Here is a 22,317-nt window from a genome sequence, read left to right as displayed (position 1 = left end):
CAAGACATGAAACCAATAGGGACCAGCAAGGGGCTCTATGGTGGCACACGTAATGCAATACTACACTAATATTACTATTTTTTTTTAAGAAAATGAGGGTGAGAGGATGGAAAAAGATCTTTTCCAATGTTGGAGGGTGTTTAACGTGTATCGAGATATTGAAATTACCTTAAGTTACACACACGTGTTGGACTATCTATCTAGGTGTTCATATCTATTTTCAATATACATTAGACACCTTCTAATATTATGGAGAACGTCCAGATTCATAAGAAGATTGAACTAACAATTTTTCCTGAAATCCCACCATCTAGGTTTTTCAACGAACTAGAAGCTCATCCCTAAAGTCCTAATTACTCAGCTAATTTTTAGAATATATAAATTTTTTTTTTTTCAAAACATGTGAATGATAGTTAAACAAGAAGCAAAAGGAATAAATATAAGGAATGTAGAGGATTTACATATTGATTATGTATGTCTTCTATTAAAGTCAACATTAAGTGTCACAGGTCTTTACCCTCTTTTATTCTAGTTTCTAGGGGCCAGCAAAACTTAGAAAAAGTCAAAAGAAGTCACAGACATATCTACCTTTATCCACCTAGTGGTCAGTGCCTTTGGGTCGCCATGTCGGCTTTCTACTTCTTATTTTAATGGTCCAGACCAACTTCATGAAGTAATAGGTTCTTTATTATTTCCTTGTCTTATTAGGGTAAGACTTGGCTCATTGAATAGAAAAACCATCATGTGGGTTTGAATGAGCCCAAGTCTAGTCCAGAGTCTGGCTCTTTGATCTTCAATTTTGTTAATTTTCTCCTTTTTTTTAGTAGTCACTAAATAGTGGCAAATCATGAAATTTACTTCATTTAGTAAGATCCTACGAGGGTTTTATATTCATAGATTTGTAGAAATCTTTGCTTATTTTGATTCTAATTTTTATAGTTTTAGGATTCTAATAATATGATTCGACTTGAAATCTAATATTATTTAGGATCAATTAATCTCATAGAATTTATAATTTCGAATTTCAAATCTTACTAGAAGTTAAAAAGAAAAAGGTATTGAATTCCCCTGCATCCATGGTGAGATATCAAAGACGCGAGAGTGACATAGAGTATGAGTTTCTAGACCCTTAGATCACGAGGTGAAGTTCAATCCAGACAGTCAATGGAAATTTGTGCTAGAAGAATTGAAAATGAATTAGTCAAACTAGAAAAGTTTTGACTTGACTAAAGCCAAGGGTTGGTTACTAAGTAGATAGTTATGATTTAAACTCTTCAACTAAAACGCGTATGTGAGAAAATTCTCTTCAACCAACGGTCCTATACCATCACCATCCAAAAAATACTTCTAAATAAGTAAGTTTGGCGATGGAAACATGTTCACACCAGAACAAATAACTACTCCTATTTCTATTTTCTTGGCCCATTTTGTTTGTTTTTTCTTAAATTACATCTTCTATATGGTAAAACTAGTTATTTCTTAATCTTAAAAGTTGATTTTCATACATTGTTGGTCCCTCAATCTTTAGTTATTTTTAGCCCAACCTCTCATAAATTAGCTGGCCCATGATAGTGGATATTGGAATCTCCTGAATCAGCTGTAGAAGGGAATCTCTGTTTGCCAGGTGGAAAGCCAATATGGTGGGACCAATCAGCACCATCTTTTTGGGCTTTTAAATTTTGCAATCATGGAATCAGTAGGGAATCTAGGGATAGCAGATCAAATAAGGGATCCATAGGGTGAGAACCTATATGCTCATATATGGGCCCCACAAATTTTAGAATTTGGTGTTTTTATATACCTTGGGTCCGTGTATTTCTTACGTGGGTACACCTGAGATTTTTCCAACAAAGGGTGATTGGGAGAGGATAGGAAAAGAGAGCATCTCGCAGGTGGGAAAAGAGAAATGAGTAACTCAATTTTTCTGCCCCACCGCCCTCCCGCCGCCCCCCACCGGCCCACTTTTTTGTGTGGACGATGTCAATATGTATGTTGTCAACATGTATTGTATAGTGTTGACCCCATCACAACCTCACATTTGGAATAAAAAGTACAACCCTACTTTTCAGGTGTATATAGAATAAAGACTTGGCTTACTCTCCATTTAGCACCAGACATCTATGCATAGGAGTGTTGGCATCTACGATATGCAACTTTTTATGTATTGGATGGAATTCTAGGTATCGTTTGATAATGTTTCGTTTTTACCATTCCTACGTTTTCTTGTTCTCAGAAACGGAGAAACAACCCAAAAAGCGTTTAATAAAATTGTTCCGTTTCACTCATTTATTGAAACATAAATCAAAATTTATGCCTATTTACAATTCTAGAAACAAGTCCGACTTGTTTTATCATTTCTAGAAACGAATTTGAGAAAAAAAAATAGTTGTTGTGTCCGATAAATCTCTCAACTGTTTAAACCTAAAAAGAAGCAACCGAACCCTCTCTCCCTTTTAGGCATCCGATGATACTATTGGATTTTTTAATGGTATTATGTCTGCAAAAAATGTTTCAAGAAACAAGTTTATCAAACATCAAAAAATTCGTTTTTGTTTCAAAAAACGTGAAAAGTTATTTCTATTATTTTTAGACACAAAAATAGCAAAAACGTTATCAAACAACGCCCTAGTTACTCGACCATGTTTCACCCCTAGTGCATAACTTGTAAGAACCTTGTGCCTATATAATGCTTACACTTATATTCTGCAATCACATTGCAAGAACATAGAATATTGTGACAATCATAAGAACAAAATGTCTAATTCTATCTTTAGTTATGAACATTTTAAGGTCATACCTAGGCCATCATTGCACAAAAAATATCAACATAAATTAATAAATTCAACTTTATTGAAATAGATTTGATGGACCCATACATTTTTTGACAATATTGTATTCAATTTTGTTAGTGTATACAGTTTTGTGTGCTGCATACGATTTCGTAAAGTGCTGATGTTGGAAACAAAATGTTTACACCCCAATACAATTAGCTTGCCAAATCATTCATGGCAAGAAAATAGAGGTGTGAAAAAAGGGGTCCCCGGTAATGGCTTTGTGGCAACCAATTTCTTACCTTAAATTGTTGTATTGGATCAGATGGACACCTTTACCTGTAAATGCTGCTTAAACGCTAGGTAGCTCTCTTTTCTCTTGATAAAATCACTTAAATACTTATTTTATAAAGATAAATTTACTTAAATACATAATAGTAAGACACATGGACAACATGCAAATTTGACTTATGAAATAAACATTCCTTTCATGTTGATGTTCTTGCGTATAGGTGTTCTCATTGGCCCATGTGTTGGTGTTGAGACCAGTAACTAGGCAGTGTCTCTTGCCCTTGTATTAAATTCTAACTAATTTCTAACTAAAAGAAAGAGTGTAATTTGCCCTTGTGGATTTCACTAGACATATTGAACAAAATGGTGCAACAGTAGTTTGCGTTAGGCTTACTCTTTTTTGGAAAAAACAGTGTTAGGCTTAGTTAGTGAAGTCAATTTGAATTGTCTTGTGTTTGATAATGACGCGGTGACAGGAGTCTTGTGCACTGAGTTTATCTTATTTTATTTTTTTTATAATGTTGCATTAAGTCTATTTTACACCTAAATCTTGCCGAAGTAACAACTTGAAAATTAAGTCTAATAGTGATGTTGGCTGCCCACATACATTTCCCCCCTTAAATAATATAGATCCACAAAAATATTAAGATTATGGGGATCCAATCCTGATTTGTAGCCATGTATTACAAATTGTATATGGTAGTCACAGAAATAATTAATTACGCAAGGTCATGATGCATGACTAATCATTTGTTATTAATTTGATGGTGATGAAAGGGTTGAAATCAATCATCACTTTAATCAAATGTATTATCTAACCCTAAAAATTTCATTATTTTTCTTGCCAATAGTGTATGTGTGTGTGTGTATATATATATATATATATATACTAGTAAAAAATATACGAGCATATGCACGTGGGGTAAAAGATTACTACAGATAAATCAAAGCTATATGTGTTGTCTTACATTGAGAGAGAGAGAGAGAAGAGAATTGCTACAAGAAAGGGTAACTGAATGTGAAAAACATAAAGATAAATATAGCATTAAAGAATAAATGAATATATGAAAATAAAATATTATTTTGACATACATCCAAAATTGGCCGACTACTTAGTTATGTAATCACAAGTTTATGTCTTTGTTTTGAGGGAGATGTGATATGTGTGTGAGATAGAAAGATAAAGATAACAAGGGGCATAAGATAAAATGAAGGGAGATGCAGGGGATGTATTTATGGTAGAGGATGTGAGTATATTAACACCTTAAAATTTAAGGGCAAAAAATAATATAAAGAGATGAAAAAATCATAATAAAGATACACACAAACCATATTAAAGATAATTGCCTCAATTTTGCATTAGTGAAGAAGCATTTAAAAGAAGTTTAGATAAATTACATCAAGAAAGTAGATGAAGTCATAAAAGTTCAAAAATAACAAAAATCATTGAGAACCTATAGTAGTATCTATAGATGTATCCAAAAATAAAGACAACTTACCATGCCGAAACTTCTGAATGTCCACCAAATATTCTCAAGTCAACAACTTGGGAAGTACAAAAATGTATGTTGAACCTGAACGAACAAAAATTAATAATTAGACTAACATCTAATCCCCTCTATCTAATCTGAGATAAATAGTTGGAGTCCAATACTGAGAATTCCCCATACAACATAATCACATCAGGTACAAAAATAGATTAAATTCCAATCTAAAATTTTCAAATTATTAAGAAAATAGTATTATTTTGGAGCCTGGACAATGTTTTTTAGTTTTTAACATCCCTAAAACAATCAAGATTATGTACAAATAAAAAACAAGGAGAGTTTCTTGCATACATCTTATTGTTTAATTCACACAAATCCATATAAAAACGCCCACGTGAGCATGTGAGAAGAGATGAAGTAATTAAACATTCACCAAAATATTAGGGAAAATTGATATCTGCACTCAACGACCATATTTCTAAAGCATTTGATCCTTTCTTTACACTACGTTGGCCATGAACCCATCATTTCTCTACACTCAACAATGACTCTAAAAATATTTCTTAAGTATTTGATCCTTGTTCTAAAGGTCAAGTTGCAAACCCAATTTGTGAAAAAAACAAAAAACTGCATATTAGAATAAATAGATACTAAAAGTGAAGTTCAAATCTAAATTAAAAACTTTAAAATCATCACCATAAGATGGCGTTCACAGCCATAGGTAGGATGGAATGTAAGGGTGGATCACAACCCCATAACAGGCAGTTAGAGAAAGAGGAAAGATTTTATAACAAAACCCTAATAATACGAAAAAAGAGAATAAATCCTATAAATCAATGGAGGCCTCTCCTATGAATTTGAACAACAAATCCACAAGTAGAAAGTAGTTATAGCTCATCTATAAACAATTGAAGTTAGGTAATACACCAGGAAAAATAAAAGAAAATTAAGCCACAGAGTGAGTAAGGGAGAGAACCAGAGTGTCGTTAGGGGGGTTTCAAGTCGCCGGTTCCAAAGGAGGAGCAAGCAAGACAAATAAGTTATTGAGCCACAAAATTGATATTGAGACAAATAAGGAGATTAATTTTTTTAAAGGAATAAAATAAAGAGTAATATTAAGAGTGATAGAAAATATTTCATAAAAGAGTGAGGAAACAATTCTTGCATACCCTTGTTTCGTGGGAAACAATATTATTTACAGCTGGAGCAACGAGCTAAATCACAGATAATAATTTAGTTGCAAATAGAGGTAAAGACAAACTAAATCATGCATAAAGAAAATTGAGAAGAAATTGAAGCTTAGAACAAAAAGAACTGATTTAACTGTCTATAAATTTGATTAACTTACAGGATTGTAGCTTTTCTTCTTTTTCCCTTTTTTTTTTTTTTTTTTTTCCTGCACTAAATAAACTTTTGAAAGAGAGCTCCAACATCATTAACCACTGGAACAGAGTAACACAATTTTGCACCCAGGAACACTCCAATTTACCAAAGGGCTTGAATTACCAAAAAAAATTCCCATCAAAGTTTAACTATACCACATTTGGTGGAGAATGTATCCACTAATGCAAGACCCAACTAAGTGTCAAAGCAAGACTACACCATTCCAATTCCTCCAAGATTTGTCTGCAAAAATCTCCTTAAAGACTTTTGAAGTGATGTAATATCAAGTGCTTAAACATAATAGGGTCACAAACTTATCCAATTGTATTGTATTCATGGAGAAAATTTACAATGATTATTTTTGAAAGATGACAATGTTAGCACAACATGAACATGCACCACGGGATGAAGCACACTGAGTTGTGTGAATAAGGGGATGAAGAAAGGAGGGAAAGAGTGCTAGCTACTGGAAAAGAACTTGCAGCCATGATAACTGAAAAGCATAAATTAACTTAGCTTATCATCTAGCTATTGATTTATCCAACATGTTGAGGATTTCTCTCGCAAATTGCAAGTTGAAGGTCAAACTACAATCAAAGGAGGAGAAATTGAGAACCATACCGTTGAATTAAGAATCTACCATTGAAGGGTATGAATTTGGGGGGAATACCTCAAAAAAAAATCCATTAGACAATATTGATCAACCAAATAATCCATATGAGTAAAGAGAAGTATGAAAACTTTGGGGATTTTTGGATTCTAGGGAATCGAATAATAGCCCTAATGGTATGAACTAATTGTATGAAATTTTGGAGAATGATGGATTCTAGGGATATGATGGCATGAAATTTTTTACCAAAATAGGTAGCATGAAATTATTGGCCATACATGAGGGAGAGATATTTTATATATATATATATATATATAGAGAGAGAGAGAGAGAGAGAGAGTGGAGGGCGTGGTAGTTTGTGATAAATAAGGAGACTAATTTAGAATTAAATAAGACAAAAAAAATAATATTAAGTCATGATATTGATACTGAGACAAATAAGGAGATTGATTTTTTAAGGAATAAAATAAAGAATTTTATTAAGAGAGAAGGAAGATATTTATATATATATATATATAGAGAGAGAGAGAGAGAGAGAGAGAGAGAAATAAGGAGACTAATATGATATTAAGTGACTAAATTGATATTGAGATTTGAGACAAATAAGGAGCTTAAATTTTAATGGAATAAAATAAACAAATTTATTAGAAGTGAGAGAAGATATTTGAGAGAGAGAGAGAGGAGTAAAACTAAAATGATAAAGAAAGATAGAGACAAATAAGGAGAATCCCAATAAAGAAACTAATTTGAAAACCCTAATCAGTGGAGGGTTCCATAGCACACAAAATAGTTATAAAAAATAAAAAATAATAAGATAAAGATCCCAAAAACCGTCCCCTTTTGCTGCCCAAGCTTGGATGATTTTGATCCTTGCTCGGGTGGTAGGGTGTCGTTCTCCACTGGTTCTTACTATCAAAATAGATAAGTAAAGTTGATCCTTTCTTAAAATGGATGTCTTCTTAAATATATTTTTTTATTTTCAATTCCTAAAATATAGGAATAGGAATATCGAAGGGTTTTAAAGAGAGGACGGTTCTTTTGATAAAAAATATTCCTTAAATATAGGATTTTTTAAGAAAATATATAGATCAATTGAGAAAAATATAGAGGCGTGTGAGATTTTTTTTTAGACGAAAATATAGATTTTATTTTTTTGGTAAAAAAAATTTTAATTTATAATGTTTTAAAGAAAGCAACGTGAGAGAGATGAGGGAAATGTTGAAAAGGAAAGTAGAAAAGTGAGGGAGGGGTAGATAAGGAAAGGGATCTGAGAAGAATAATGAAATTAATTTTTTAGAGAATAACTAAATATTAAAAAAATATAAAGGGTACCAATAATATTGAAAAATAAAAATGATTGAAAAAAGTGATAATGAAAAAGATAAGAATAAGTAAAATGGGTAAAGTAGTCCAAGAAAAGTTTAGCCACGAAACATGAGTACATGCTTTTATATAATAGTATGATATATATATATGATCTATGTGTGATAAGTGATGATGGAGAGTTTAATGAACAAAAGTGGCATGCATCTTGTGTACCACCATGGGAATGTCCTTGTATGGCCCTAACCAACAAAAATCATATATCTTCACTAATACTAAAAAATATAAATAAAATTAAAATAACTAGATAAATGTTGAAATCAATGCGCCTTAGTTGAGCGGCCCTTGCATCTAGACATAAAGGGGGGGAAAATGATGCCCCCACCCTTGTGAAACCCAAAAAATTCACACCCTATTTTTGTCCATGTGTGCCTCCTCACTGGCTCATCGTTTGTGTGGAGGGTTAGGCTGCACAGTCGGGGAGAATTTTTTTGTCCTAAATAAATAAAGGGATAATGTTTTCTATTGAGTTAGGGTCGAACTGGATTAGGGTTGAGGCCTCTAGTTGAGCCCGACCTAGCCCAGCTCGACCCTGATGTTATATAATGACTAGTAGAAACCTTCTGTAATCAATTGGGCGCCTCCCTGCGACAAAGGTACTCTGACTCTCTTTTGTTCTCTTCGAATCAATCTTCACCCTCAACCCATTTATTACAAAGTAGTTATGTACTTCAATGATCAATCACATGTTAGATCTCTTATCATTCTCACTCCATTTCAGCTTAGTTAATGAATTTTTAATAGATATTCTAGGACAAATCACAGTTGGTCCTACCTAACCCCGAAAGCCAATTAGGATTGGATTTTTCTAGCCTTGAGTTAGAGCTAGATTGAGCCTAGGCCTAGCTAAAGTAACTCAGGGTTGAACGAAGTTTTTAAAAACGTAACCCAACTCGAGCCTATTACAACCTTACGCCAGAATTTGTCTCCCTCCTCCACAATGTGAAATAACCTATATGGATAAAAGAGACAAATAGACTATGAGAGCCGGGGATACTGGTGGAGACTGCACTGCCCCACTCCCATACTTAATCTTATACCTTCAAGAGTGGGAGTGAGCAGGGCTACACTCCTAAAAAATTTCAAGGTACAACAAACGGACCCTACTACATAAGAGGATTAAGCAAGCAAAAAGTCATTGAAAGCAGATGCTATTAAGTGCCCAACAATTGGATATTCTGTGGGCACATAAAAAATCCGAGGAAATTGGAATATTTTGGTACAATTCATCCACCGCAAAACATGGAAAGAACAATAATGATTGCGTGATTCAGATTGAAAAGAGTGCGTGGCGTTTAGTCCATTACAAGCTGTGCCGCTAAGGTAAGGCTTTGCTCAACAGTGAACACACTATATCGGCTTCGACCACCCCCCCCCCCCAAAAAAAAAAAAAACACTATATGGGCATAGGGGTGTCAACGGTCAAGTTTGGTGCGGCTTAGGTCCGGTTCCACCGGTTTCGGTGTGACTTTGGAACTGACCAAAACCGACCCATTAAGGATTTATCAGTTTCGATCCGGTGTCGATTTTGGTGCGGTTTGGGTTTGGATTGGTACTGGTTTGGATTTATCAGGTTCATTTCGGTTTGGATCGGTTTTTTAAACCGGTATGGAGTTATTAGGAAACAACCAAATGTTGAACTGTTGAACTTCGGTTTCTTAAATTGATTTGTAACCGGGTTGGTTTTGGTTTTTGGTCTAGTTTGGATTCGACTTTCCATACAAATGTATACAAAACTATGCAAATTTTGATTTTTTTAATGAATTTTAGAGTGTTTCGGTTTCGGTCCGAGTTTTGAGCCGGTTTCGGTTTGGTTTCGGGTCCATCCGGTTTTCGGTGCGGTTCGGTTTGGTTTTGGGGTTGCAATAATCGAAACCGAACCGAACCAATAAGGCTTCGGTTCAGTTCAGTCCGTGTTGTTATCGGTTCGGTTCGGCCGGTTTTACCGGTTCGGTTTAGGAATTGACACCCCTATATGGGCATCAGTCTAAGTCGTATGATCAGATAATTTTGTTCTCAATTTTGTTTTGAAAATGATTTTTATAAATGGTCTTGCTTTTAGTATGCCCATAGTGTGATTGTTTTTGTTTTTCGTATGGTGCTAACGTTGGGTATCTAGATCTTTGGTGACTTTGGCTTTGGCTTGATTAGTTATGTGGATTTATATTGATCCCACAATTTTATGGATTAGGTCATAATAGGGTTGAATAAAAATCATTCAATTTTAACCAAAAACAGTGAAGATCGCACTAAACAACCCACGCAAAAAAATAGGAGGAGTCAAACTTAGAACCACACACTTCTTGAGGCAAAAGTCCCTTATCAATTTGGCTATCCCCTTTGGATTTCCATATTGTCGTTTCTCACCACATGACGTATGGACATCTTTTTTGTAACAAAACATATGGCTATCTACTACAGGGTATTTTGTTTTCACTTTTTAAATCTTATAAAAGAGTCTTCTCTAATAAAATTTTAGAGAAAATTGTCTTATTATGTATCAAGTTATTTGATGATAGGAAAAAATATTGATGCAATATTTTGAAGCCTATTCTAAGGTATAAAGCAGGCTAAAGAGGAAGGATAGAACGTGATAGTAGTCTGGAGTGATTCGAAGGACATCCATAACCTAATCCAGGATACTAACGTGGATCTCTTCATGGCATTGGAGTGCAATCCCTTTTTTTTTTTCTCTCTCTCTCTCTTTTTCTTATGTTTATAAATCACTTCCCCAAATCATTTTTTTGTCTCAGGTCTTCAAACGAATTTGTGCTACTATTTAAGTACATTATTTATCTTGTTATGCATAGGAAGCATAGAATTTTTTATATAATTTGGAAAAAAAAATCGCAAATCATAAGAATAAACATTTGTGAAAACAAAAAAAAAATTATTTAAATTAAACATTTTTCTTCATAAAATATTACACAAAAAATATAACCAAAATTAGAATAAGTTTGTGACATGGGTGGTCATAGTTTTGCATAATGTGGAGCGGGTGGGAGCAGTTCTGCACAACATGGGGCTGCTGGTTATAGTTTTGCAGGGGTCTGACAGTCAGCCACCAACTCCACACAACACATCATTATGGATAGAGTACTCACCTCATCCCACGGGGTTGGGTGAGTGATAGGTAAGTTGGAATACCACTCTCAGGCCTCAGCCTAGTACTTAATATTGAAATAGGTAAACCAATCAAATATATGGAATATAGAATCATACTGAACCTACTCTCACTGGGAAGATCAACAAGGACACTCAAAACAATAAAATTTCATTTCAACATCCTTACAATTTCAATTTGTTTAACATTTTTAAGTTCTCCCATTTTCTCTTAGGTTTAGGTGTTGCATGCCCTAGGGAGCAAGTACAAACCCATGGATGTTTCAGTACTTAGCTTGCCATGGTATGTTACACCTTACCCTTGTGATCACCATCTTGTCTGAACCTATGAGACATGAAGTAGAGCCCTTGATTAGGATTATTACCTAATCCACCTTTATAAGGTACTAATAACCCTTTTGGGTCACCAACTTCTCCATCTATAGAGAACTTTTAATTAAGTGAACTTTTAAGTGCCTTAATCTATTATTTCTCATTAATCTTTTTGGTTTCATAATTATTTGGCCAACTTTACGTAATCAAATTGGTTAAAACTAATGGTTGTTATCCATAAAGATTGAGGTAAAATACATACCATCATCAAGATTTCATAACTTATTTTATTATAGAGAATGTGTCATGCTTTGATGTTGTCAGTTTATAAACATATATTTACCAAAAAAAAAAAATTATATAAATATATTATATTTATGTTAATGTGAGAGATGTTATGATAATCCTCAATGATTGAATTCTCAACATTTTTTTTTTCTTCTTTAATGGGAATTGGGTGGTAAATTTAAAAATGGGGTTTCTTGATAAATCAACGTACACAGGACACACAAAGAGGGGTGTGTGTAGTGGAAGGGGTTAGGTGGATGTGAGAGAGAAAACCTTATATAACTTCAAATATTTTATGAATGGATTATATGCTAATAAATATTTAGACACTTGGTGAAATGGCCAGTTGGCATAAATGTCTCAAGTCAAAGCCAGAAAGAAATCATAATTTATGCATTTTTTGCCGAATGTTGTTGAGTCTACTTCCTAATTACTTAATTAAAATATAATCCTCAAGATTTGTGATTTGTGGTGATAAGAAAGTCTAAGGTTTGTTTGGTATACAATACTTGGATAGATTTTAGACTTAACATCCATTCTAAAGCAAGAAAATAGAGAAGATCTATGGGTTTTAGCATGAATTTCAGACACAATCTATTTTCGAGAATGCAAACCAAACACAGCGGTATGCATTCTTAGAACGAGAATGCACATTCCCATTCTGAGTACCCAGAATGCATTCTTAGCTGTGAATCAGAACATTGTTTGGATACCAATTTGACAAAAATGCATTATTGAGTATAGAGTGTTTAGACAATTCATCAAACACCTCATGGGTGTCTACGATTTTCCACTACATATAGAACAACAAAAATTCATAACAAATGATTCAAATCCTTTCCAACTTGAATAATGTAGATTTTCAATGGAAAATAGAAAAGAAGAATTCAAAAATACTAAAGCCAGAAGTAGCTCTCTCTATGGAACCATCAATCTGCAACTTGCAACCACAACTCCAAGTGCACTTCTTCCCACCATTCTCCAGCCACCGAACCACATAAAATGGAACAAGAAGAAAGTGAGGTACAAAACGACAGTAATCCTTCAAATTCGAACCCATTAAGGAATCCATCGTCTCTTGTGAGATGACCCGTCGATACATAATAGACATGATCACCTACGCTGATACTGATGTCATCGTTGGTGCCAACTTTGGCGGTCTCTTCTACACCTGTGAGCTCAGTAATAACCCATCAGTCCATCATGAGCAAGTTCATGGCCAGGCCTAATGTCAAGCTCTTCAATGTTGTGGCTGTGGAGGATTTGATTGTGAAATAGGGAGGGTTTTCTGGAGTGGTTACTAATTGGCTCTACTGTTGATGAATCACTACATAGTCATGTATGGATCCTAATGTGATAGAATTAAAGATGATTCTGAGCCCTTGTTGTGACGACGATATCAGATGCCCTTGTTTCTGATTTTTGAATTTCTCTACAGCAGCGCCGTGTTTGAAGAAGCCACTTCTATGAGAAGAAGAACACCATAATGGGGCTTTTAGCCAGTTCCAGAATGAGGCTTGTTCTTTAGCCCATTTTTGGGATTTAGAATGGGAATGCATACCAAACAACGTGCCTATCGTTTCAGAACGTGATCTACACTCAGAATGCTTTCCAAGAATGCATACCAAACACATCCTAAGTGTCCAAAGCACGATAGCAACAATGACTATTGGAGTGCAAGTTTAAGAAGCCTAAACCATACTACAAAGTTGATAGTAGCTTAGGAACATTATCACATGTAAATGTGGATGTATTTTATGCGAATTTCAAGCTTGATGAACTTATAAAAGGATAGAAAACAAGGAAACAATTTCAAAGTTTGATCAAAGTGAGAATATAATGAATATTCTGGTAATCTAGTTATGAAAATATCATTTAATTTCAAGTTTATTATCATCCCATAAATTAGTTTTGGGAAAAGGTTTTCTAAGCAAGCTACCGATGGCACAATAGCACCTTCTCTCTATCTCTCTTCTCCTCACATACACGACATCTTTGCCCCTATTTATGAAACCAACTCATTGTCCCTTATTGGTGTACCCCCTATTCTACTTGCTTAGAGAATCCTCTTTGATGAATTTTTTCTTAAAATCTGCTCTCAGAAATCTAAATTAAGACTTTCAAGTGTAATTTTGAATTTTCATTGAGATTAAAATATTTGAGGATAACTTATACCATAAAGAAGCAAAGGATAAATTTCAATTTTATAGGTTTTTTTTTTACTGGCAAATAGATCTTTCATTTTCAATTCTTAGCAAATGTATACTAATATGTTTTGATAAATGTATATCTTTTATTAATTTATGGAAATCTAATGTGCATAGTTAATAGCACAAATAGAACCAGTTATATAAGTTTCTAATGTTTATAATTACTCACTCAAAAAAAAAAAAAAATGTTTATAACTAAGAACAATAATAGAACCATTGTGAATCAATCTATCAATTTCGATCCACTAAGAACTAATTCTTAATTCCACTTAATTACCTAGTTAATTAAGGGATTATAATATCAACTATCTTCTTTATGGGCTTGATTTCCATATCCTTACCTTACCCTTTTCCTCAAATGGGTGGACATGTATTATACATCAATAGATGGTGCATTTTTTTTCACCGCAAAGAAGAGAACTTATGTATAATTTGAAGAAAAAAGAACTCTGCTTGTTTGCATGTGTTGAAACCTAGACACACGTAGACATGAAAAACAGCATTGCCACCTACCCAGATGCCTCCACGTGGCCTCTCATTGGCTTGTGCATTGGATTAATGGCTGCGCAACTGGACAAGGTTCTCTTACCCATAATTTAAATATTGGAGAAAGAACGCTAATTTGTTGGCTCAGATGCATGCCAAAGTGTGGAAACATCTTCAGTGCATGGTGAGAGGGGGCAACACGGCTTTTTTATGCCCTATTGTGTCTAGACATTTTCAATGCAACAAACAACATTCTTTATCCTTTCTAATACATAAAATGCAACTTAAGGCGGTAGCTTAGTTGACAGACTAACACTTCATAATTAAGAGATCATGTCTTCAATAGAATAATCATATATAGAAAGAGAGAACCAATACCTCACAATTAAGGGGACATGACTTCAACTCTTCTTGGGGCATGCCTTTAAAAAAAAAGTTGGTCATGTAGGGGGAGTTAAGAGAGGGAGTTTGAGAGTTTCTACCTATAGTCTTTGAAAAGTCACCAGTGAACCATTTAATATGAAAATCTAAGCAACCATGATTATTGATATGCCATATATACACTTTAAAAGGCATTGAAGAGTTTCTAACTATAGTCTTTGAAAAGTCACCAGTGAATATTCAGAATATGAAAATCTAAGCAACCATGATTAATGATATACCATATATACACTTTCTAACTTTTCAATGTCTCTTAACCTATTTTGGAATAATCAGCCATCTACATCACACATTATTTTCAGTCAACAATTACTTTATTTCATATTCATCGTATTATCAAACTATACCTTTTTCCTTATCATTATTTAAAAGGAAAAGAGTTTTGTGCATGATCATATATGATGCATGATTAAACATAAAAACATTGAATAAAAATGAAGATCTACGATGAACTCTTCAATCGTATCTAAAATTTACACAATCGTGCATACAACTTTTTATCTTATTTAAATCAAAATTCCCATACATTCCAACCTTCTTGGCATGGGAATTCACAACCCCCTCTCTCTCTCACTCTTACTCATTCATTATTTATTAATTTATTATATTTTATTATAAGTCAAATGTAGCATCTTAATTCTTAAATTTTCTGTCACTCTCTAAAAAAAAGAAAAAGAAAAAAAAAAATAAAGTGTGGTATAACCTATCGCATACCCTACGCTCACAGCCTTGCAAAGTATGATCAAACTACTTTCCATGTGGGGATGGCCGAGTTGAAGTCTTGAAGGTGATGGGGCCTTTTATAGACCAATGTCTATTGTCTCCTAAAAATATTTTTAAAAAAGTGAAATTTTGTCATTTCATGGAACCAAATAAATAGCAAACATTATTTTTTTATTTTCTTTGGGTTAGAAAAGCAAAGATTCAGTTTCCTGTCCATAGGATAAAAAGGAATAAAAACCGGAAAACTCGAGCCGACTCAGCCGATTAGCCGAATTGCCGAGCTCCTAGTCGGTGCCTCAATTGGGGAAAATAACACGTGGATGTGAAAATTTGACCATTTTGAAGCCGAGCCGACAAAGACCACTTCAAAGCTTCGTTTTCGCTGACTGAGTAAAACTAATGATTAGGCCAACCTCCGCGTAACAACAGCACCAGACGGGAAGGTGAAGTCTAGAGAGAGAGAAAGTAGAGAGAGAAAGTAAAAAAAAATCGATCCAGAAAACCGGAAACCGCCCCGGTTCAGGACTCATGAAGAGGCGTGAAACCTGCTGTAACTGAGATAACTGCCACCCCCTGTGTTCAGTTCTGGAAGCTTATTTCTCTAATTTCCCGCGAAAAGCTCCTTCACACGCAATGAAACGCCACTATTCCTACCATTCCACTACTATTGGTCCACGTGTCATTTTAACTCCCCTTAACTGAGAATCTCATCGTGCGGATGTAAATCACTCTGTAACATAGACGGTTAGATATGAAAGTACTACAAAGATGGGTATGTAATTCCGATACACAGGATAATACTTTCCTGCTTTTCTCATTCTGACACTTCCGGGTCAGAGAGGACTCTGAAGTCTGAACAGAGCAAAACACGACAACACACTCTGGTGATACCGTTTCATATTTTCCATATAGTACCGCTCATACCCCTTCAATTTACTGAACAAGTATGGTTGCTCATGAGGGTATTTTCGTCAATGAGATCAGTTTAGTAACCGCTGAAGAGAGAGAAACTGCGAAAGGACCGAAAATGCGTTTTGGCCGGGGGAGTGTTTGGTTGAACCAACCTAACAACCACCACTCTCTGGCCTTAATTGAAAAAAAAGAGAATTCCGATTTAGCGTTTAAATAATGATTTTCTGCTATAAAACTACACGTAATCGTTTATTTCCAGTTTTTCGGTTTCCTAAAGCCTTTTGTGTTCGGGTAGTTTTACTGTTTCGCTTCTCTTTCTCTTCATTTTCTTCCACCGGGAAACCTCTTTGTGTTCGCCGGGAAACCATTATATACGCCGTGAAACCGCTTCTTCTCAGCCTTTTCCTTGGTTATGCTACAAGGATTCCTTGTATTCTGTGGCGTATTCGTTGTTGCGGAGACGAAAAGCGTTGGATCTAAGGAGGCTTCTGAAACGTTCCACCCTTCCTTTTTTGATTCTGTTTTGTTTTAGAGGAATGCGGTGGTCTGAGTTGTTGAGGGTGTGGATTTGATCGTTCATGGGGGAGATCGTGGTCTAGGGTTTGGTTTATGTGGTTTCCTTTTGGGTTTCGGGTTGAGAAGAGACGAACACGACGGAGAGGTCAAGTGGAAGCGTTCGTTATGAAATGGTATGTGTTGGTTGTGATATTTGGTGTCTGATTTTTCTTGGTTTTGTTGTTCTTCTCTTTTTCTGATGTGGTTACAAATTTTTTTCCCCCACTTTTTAAAAAGTTTCGTTTGGTTTTGATTTTGTTTCGTTATCTTTCGATGGCTGGATCTATGAAATGGGTTCAGTTTTCTTTGTTGCAAATGATTTGCTCGTAGTATATTTGTCTTGGAATCTGTTTGTGTTTGTTTTATCTGTATATGACTAGAATTTTGAAGATTAATCTTCTGTTTCATTAATATGATAAATGCTGTAATGACATCCATCATCATTTCCTTTTCTATTTGTACTTTCTAATTTTCTGGGTTTCCTGCTCGTTGATGTGTCTTATACTTGGGCTTTTTTAGGAAATTTTTTTATGGGGAAACAACTTTTCATTTATTTGGGCACCTGGAGAAATTTCAATGTGATTAAAATCTGTCCATTTTCCACTTAGATTGTAATGATGCATCGCGTATATTTTGGTCTTCAGATTTATTATATAGTTTAGTTTGTTCATTCAGATGAATTTTACTGTTTTATTTGGAACAGAAGATACTTAATAATTCTTTGGAAAATGATTATCATGACGGGCTATGAATTTTGTTTATACTGGACCCCCTCGTTAGGGGAGTCAAAAATGATGGGCTACGAATGATTGCTTTAGATCAAACAATGTGTAGTCTGTCCCGCTATTATTCCACCCTGTTTTGGTATGTTCCAACCCAGGATTCCATTTTGAAAGGTTCTCTTAGAATGGAATGGAATCTATGCTTTACAACTAACAAAAACAGGAGCATAAACATCTGCTCCTGTCTTATGCTACCAGCTTTTGAATTCTTGTAAGTAAATAAACCCAATTCTCTCTTACAGATCCACTTGTTTCCAGTACCATATTCTCCCATTTGAGTTTTATGCACCATTTTCTTTTGCCATCTAGGTTGCTAGAAATGCTGGTAAACCAGCTATCTCTTTGTGATCCTCAGCTTCTTTTGTGCAATATGTTTGTCATTTGCAATGGATAAGGGATCGAGAACAAGGATTCTCAAATATTCTTTTAATGTGCCTCACTTCTCTTGTTTGAATTTTATGAGGGATCTCTATTATTCTATTTGAGCTTAGAAAGAAGGTAAGATTTCATTTGTTGATATTTTTCTCTTGTGTTTGTGTGTTCTCACATACATAATCAAATGTGGTATGGTTATTTTTCTTTAAAATTTAAAGGAAAGGGTGGAAAAAAATAGTTTATGAAGACAGTTTGGCTTTTCTTTTGTGTGTGTTTTTACACTTCATGTGCATAATTGCTCACGTACATCAAATGTGTTAACTGAGTTTCCAACCTACTGAATTTGAATTTATAAAATTGTCTGGAATTGGAAAAACATGCGGTGCTCGAATTTGTAGCAGTTCTAATGGGGTAGTCAGTCCTATAATCTGAGTTGTCTTCATTTAACACATTTGTTTGACAGGTGAAAGGAAGGGTTTGTTTGTCTGGAGAGGCTAAAAATGGCCTAGAAATTTTGAAGCGTAAAAGGCTTCAACGGTTGAACTCAGGAAATGCTTCTGAAGTTAAGGCTCTTACTAATATGATGACCAGAAGCGGAGGGGATGCTTTAAGAGAGTCTGCATCTTGTGGGATGAAGTTACATGGAAGTTCGGATGCCTATTGTAGATCTACTGGTGCTTCAGAAGAAAAACTGGCCTTTTTAAAGCACAAGGTGGAAAAGTTTGACACTTCTAATTTGGATTGGACTGATAAAATTCCAGAATGCCCTGTATTCTGTCCAACCAAGGAGGAGTTTGAGGATCCTTTAGTCTATCTGCAAAAAATCGCCCCTGAAGCTTCAAAATATGGTATTTATGCAGTTAGTCAAAATTCATTTCTGTTCATTTATGATCTAGTGAACTTAGAATGTTCTTGTCCTTGGACTTTCTCTTTGATGTTTGAAGCTTACTTTTACCAGTTAACAATGATACACTGAAGTCTGTAGAAATTATATTCTTATCTGTTTGTTACCTAATTTCTCTATTTTGAATTTCTCATTTTCCACCCTTTCACCTGATTCAACCATTATTAGTGGTAGTTCATTGCTGCATTCCTCCCCTTTGCCTAGATTTTATATGAATTTTAGTTATTTTGACCTTTCCTGGACATGTAATGTGTCTCTACCCCCTCCCTCTTTTTTCATCAAGTTTTCTTTCAAATTCTTAAATAGTTTATGAGTGCTTAAATCATAACTTTTGCGCTACCTAGACATTTAAATCATAGATGCCACAGTGTGTTTCATTTTAAGCATAAATGTGGTATTCATGACCTATGGAGGACCATTTCCTTGACATACTCAGGTTACATTGATCATAACTTATATTTTACTCTAGCCTAGATGTTCTTGGACAACATTTTCCTCTTTTTGATTTTAATTGCTGCCTCAGATATATTATTAACAATCTCTATCTATGCCATCTTGAAACCTTGGAATGATTATTGAAATTTTCTTTCGGTGTAAACCAACCGACATAAGGATTCTAAAATAAATTTCAGGTAGTAGAGTTAAACTGAATCATTGAGAAAATGTAGAAAAAATCTGTTTGGTAATTGGTTGGAGGGAAGGATGGTTTCTGATAAAAGTCTGCAAATATGAAATCAATGTCTCTTGACTCAACCACCACCTTTTTACAAAATAATAGAATTTTGTCAAATTGTGATGGCTTCAGTGCTTTCAACCTGTTAATTTAATGCAAAATCTCTCTCTCTCTCTCTATATATATATATATATACATTCACATGTGTGTGTGTGTGTGTCTAACCTTGATTTAAATGGAATTCAGGAATATGCAAAATTATATCGCCATTGAGTGCTTCTGTTCCTGCGGGTGTTGTATTGATGAAGGAGAAAGCTGGCTTCAAGTTTACCACCAGAGTGCAGCCCCTTCGGCTGGCTGAGTGGGATATGGATGACAAGATCACTTTTTGCATGAGTGGAAGGTAAAATTCTATATATTGAATCAATGTAATATTTTTCTTGACTAGTTTGTACAGTATTTGAATCTCTGTTTATTTTCAGAAATTATACATTCCGCGATTTCGAGAAAATGGCAAACAGGATGTTTGCTCGTAGATACTACAGTGCTGGGTGTCTTCCTGCCACCTACTTGGAAAAGGAGTTCTGGCATGAAATAGCTTGTGGCAAGGAAGAAACTGTTGAGTATGCATGTGATATTGATGGTAGTGCCTTTTCGTCTTCTCCTAATGACCAACTTGGCAACAGCAAGTGGAACTTGAAGGTGTTTACTCTTGTGCTATATTTTTATCTCATTTTTGTTGTTTTCTTTTCTTGGAGGTCTTCATCTTGTTATAACCTTTAGAGAGAGGTGAAGAAAAATTTCGAGGAGATTCAGTTACTTTCATTTTAACCAATGTCCTTATTTGGTTCCTTAAAATGTTCTATGAACCTTGATTATAACTTGATGTGGTCTTTCATTCCTTCCACACCTACACCATTGTTTACTAATTAATTTATGCTTTTCTTTTGACGTCATTTTCAGACTCTTTCACGACTGCCCAAATCTACGCTGCGTCTTTTAGGAAATACTATTCCAGTACTGATGATATCTTAATCCTCCGTCATTTAACATTAGTTACAATTTTATTAAATCTTTTTATGTTTTGAGTTCCATAATTTTCATTTTTTCATTTCAGGGAGTAACGGAACCCATGCTTTACATTGGAATGTTATTCAGTATGTTCGCATGGCATGTCGAAGATCATTACTTGTATAGGTACATGTGGATTGCCAATGTCTTTAATGTTTTTGTTCATGAGCAAAGAATTGATCCATTTTAACTTTTCCACTGACAGCATTAATTATCATCACTGTGGGGCATCAAAAATTTGGTATGGGATTCCTGGTCATGCAGCTTTGGATTTTGAGAAGGCAGTTCGTAAGCTGGTGTATACACATGATATTCTGTCCACTGAAGGAGAGGATGGAGCTTTTGATGTTCTTTTGGGTAAAACAACTATGTTTCCTCCAAATATTTTGCTAGAACAGAGCGTCCCAGTCTACAAGGCTGTTCAAAAACCTGGGGAGTTTGTTATCACCTTTCCTCGGGCATATCATTCAGGATTCAGTCATGGTAAGACACTTTAGAAAACTCTCTTGCTGGGTGGGAGTGGGTGTCCATAAGGTTTTATCTATTTATTTTTTAAATCCTAGACGAGCTTACTATTTTGTATCCCATATGCAACTCTAGGTTTTAATTGTGGAGAGGCAGTAAATTTCGCAGTTGGTGATTGGTTCCCACTGGGGGCTATGGCCAGCCAACGTTATGCTCTTCTTGGCAGGGTGCCTCTTCTTCCTCATGAGGAGCTTCTCTGTAAAGAAGCATTGCTACTTTTCAAGAGTTCATCAATTCCTGAATGTAAAGGTGCAGATTATTCATCCACAGAATTTGTCTCTCACCGTTGCATTAAGGTTTCCTTTGTGCACATAATGCGTTTCCAGCACCGGGCTCGTTGGTCACTCTTGAAATTAGGAATTAGAATGTCTCCAACTTCCCAGGGCACTATACTGTGCAGCCTCTGCAAACAGGACTGTTATGTGGCATACATTAAATGCAATTGTTGTTCGCATTCTATTTGCCTTCGCCATGGTATGAACATCTCACATTCCATTCAACTTAACTTCCTTAAATGATAGTCATAGTGCATTTAAATGGCAATATTGTCCTCATTTTGCTATATCAGAGATTGAGTCGCTTGGCTGTTCATGTGGAGGCAATGTTGTTCTGTTTGTGAGGCGGGATCTCTCAGAAATGGAAGCTGCTGCCCAGAAATTTGAGCGGGAGGAGGGAATATTAGAAGAAGTTCAACAGCAAATAGAATGTGGTGGTGACTTATGCACCCAGCCTAATTTGTTCCAATGTGTGGATGGATATGTCCCATACTGTGAGATAAAATTTGATCTGAACCCGGAAACTATGGTTGGGGCTCAGTTACAAGATATAGATTGTGGTTCTTGTAGCCTGCCTGTGTTGAACCAGAAGGAATTTGTGAAGTCTTGTGTTGTAGATTCTTCTCTCTCTTGTGCGGCATCGGCTATGTGCTCTTTTCTGGATCCACAAGAAAGCCCATCTGTTCCCAAAAATGTATGGTTTTCCTCTGGAATTTGAGAACTGAAAATCTGTTTTC

At 35.0% G+C, this 22,317-nt stretch overlaps 1 protein-coding gene across 2 annotated transcripts; it reads left to right on the top strand.

Annotated features, from left to right (window-relative positions):
• Positions 1-16,667: 16,667 nt before the first annotated feature.
• Positions 16,668-22,275, top strand: LOC122070577 (lysine-specific demethylase JMJ706; the record flags this gene model as incomplete). 2 transcript variants are annotated; one of them, XM_042634766.1, is given in 9 exon segments in its annotated part: positions 16,668-17,109; positions 18,596-18,980; positions 19,956-20,112; positions 20,192-20,411; positions 20,673-20,726; positions 20,827-20,906; positions 20,986-21,263; positions 21,381-21,779; positions 21,874-22,275. In XM_042634766.1, coding segments are annotated over 9 exon segments (1,978 nt in total), but the record flags the coding sequence as incomplete, so codon positions are not given.
• Between the last annotated feature and the right edge of the window lie 42 nt (positions 22,276-22,317).

The sequence above is a fragment of the Macadamia integrifolia genome, unplaced genomic scaffold, assembly GCF_013358625.1.
Source record: "Macadamia integrifolia cultivar HAES 741 unplaced genomic scaffold, SCU_Mint_v3 scaffold949, whole genome shotgun sequence".
Taxonomy (NCBI): Eukaryota; Viridiplantae; Streptophyta; class Magnoliopsida; order Proteales; family Proteaceae; genus Macadamia; species Macadamia integrifolia.
The sequence above is the reverse complement of the archived record's forward strand: the minus strand, read 5'-3'. Positions and strand labels throughout refer to the sequence as shown.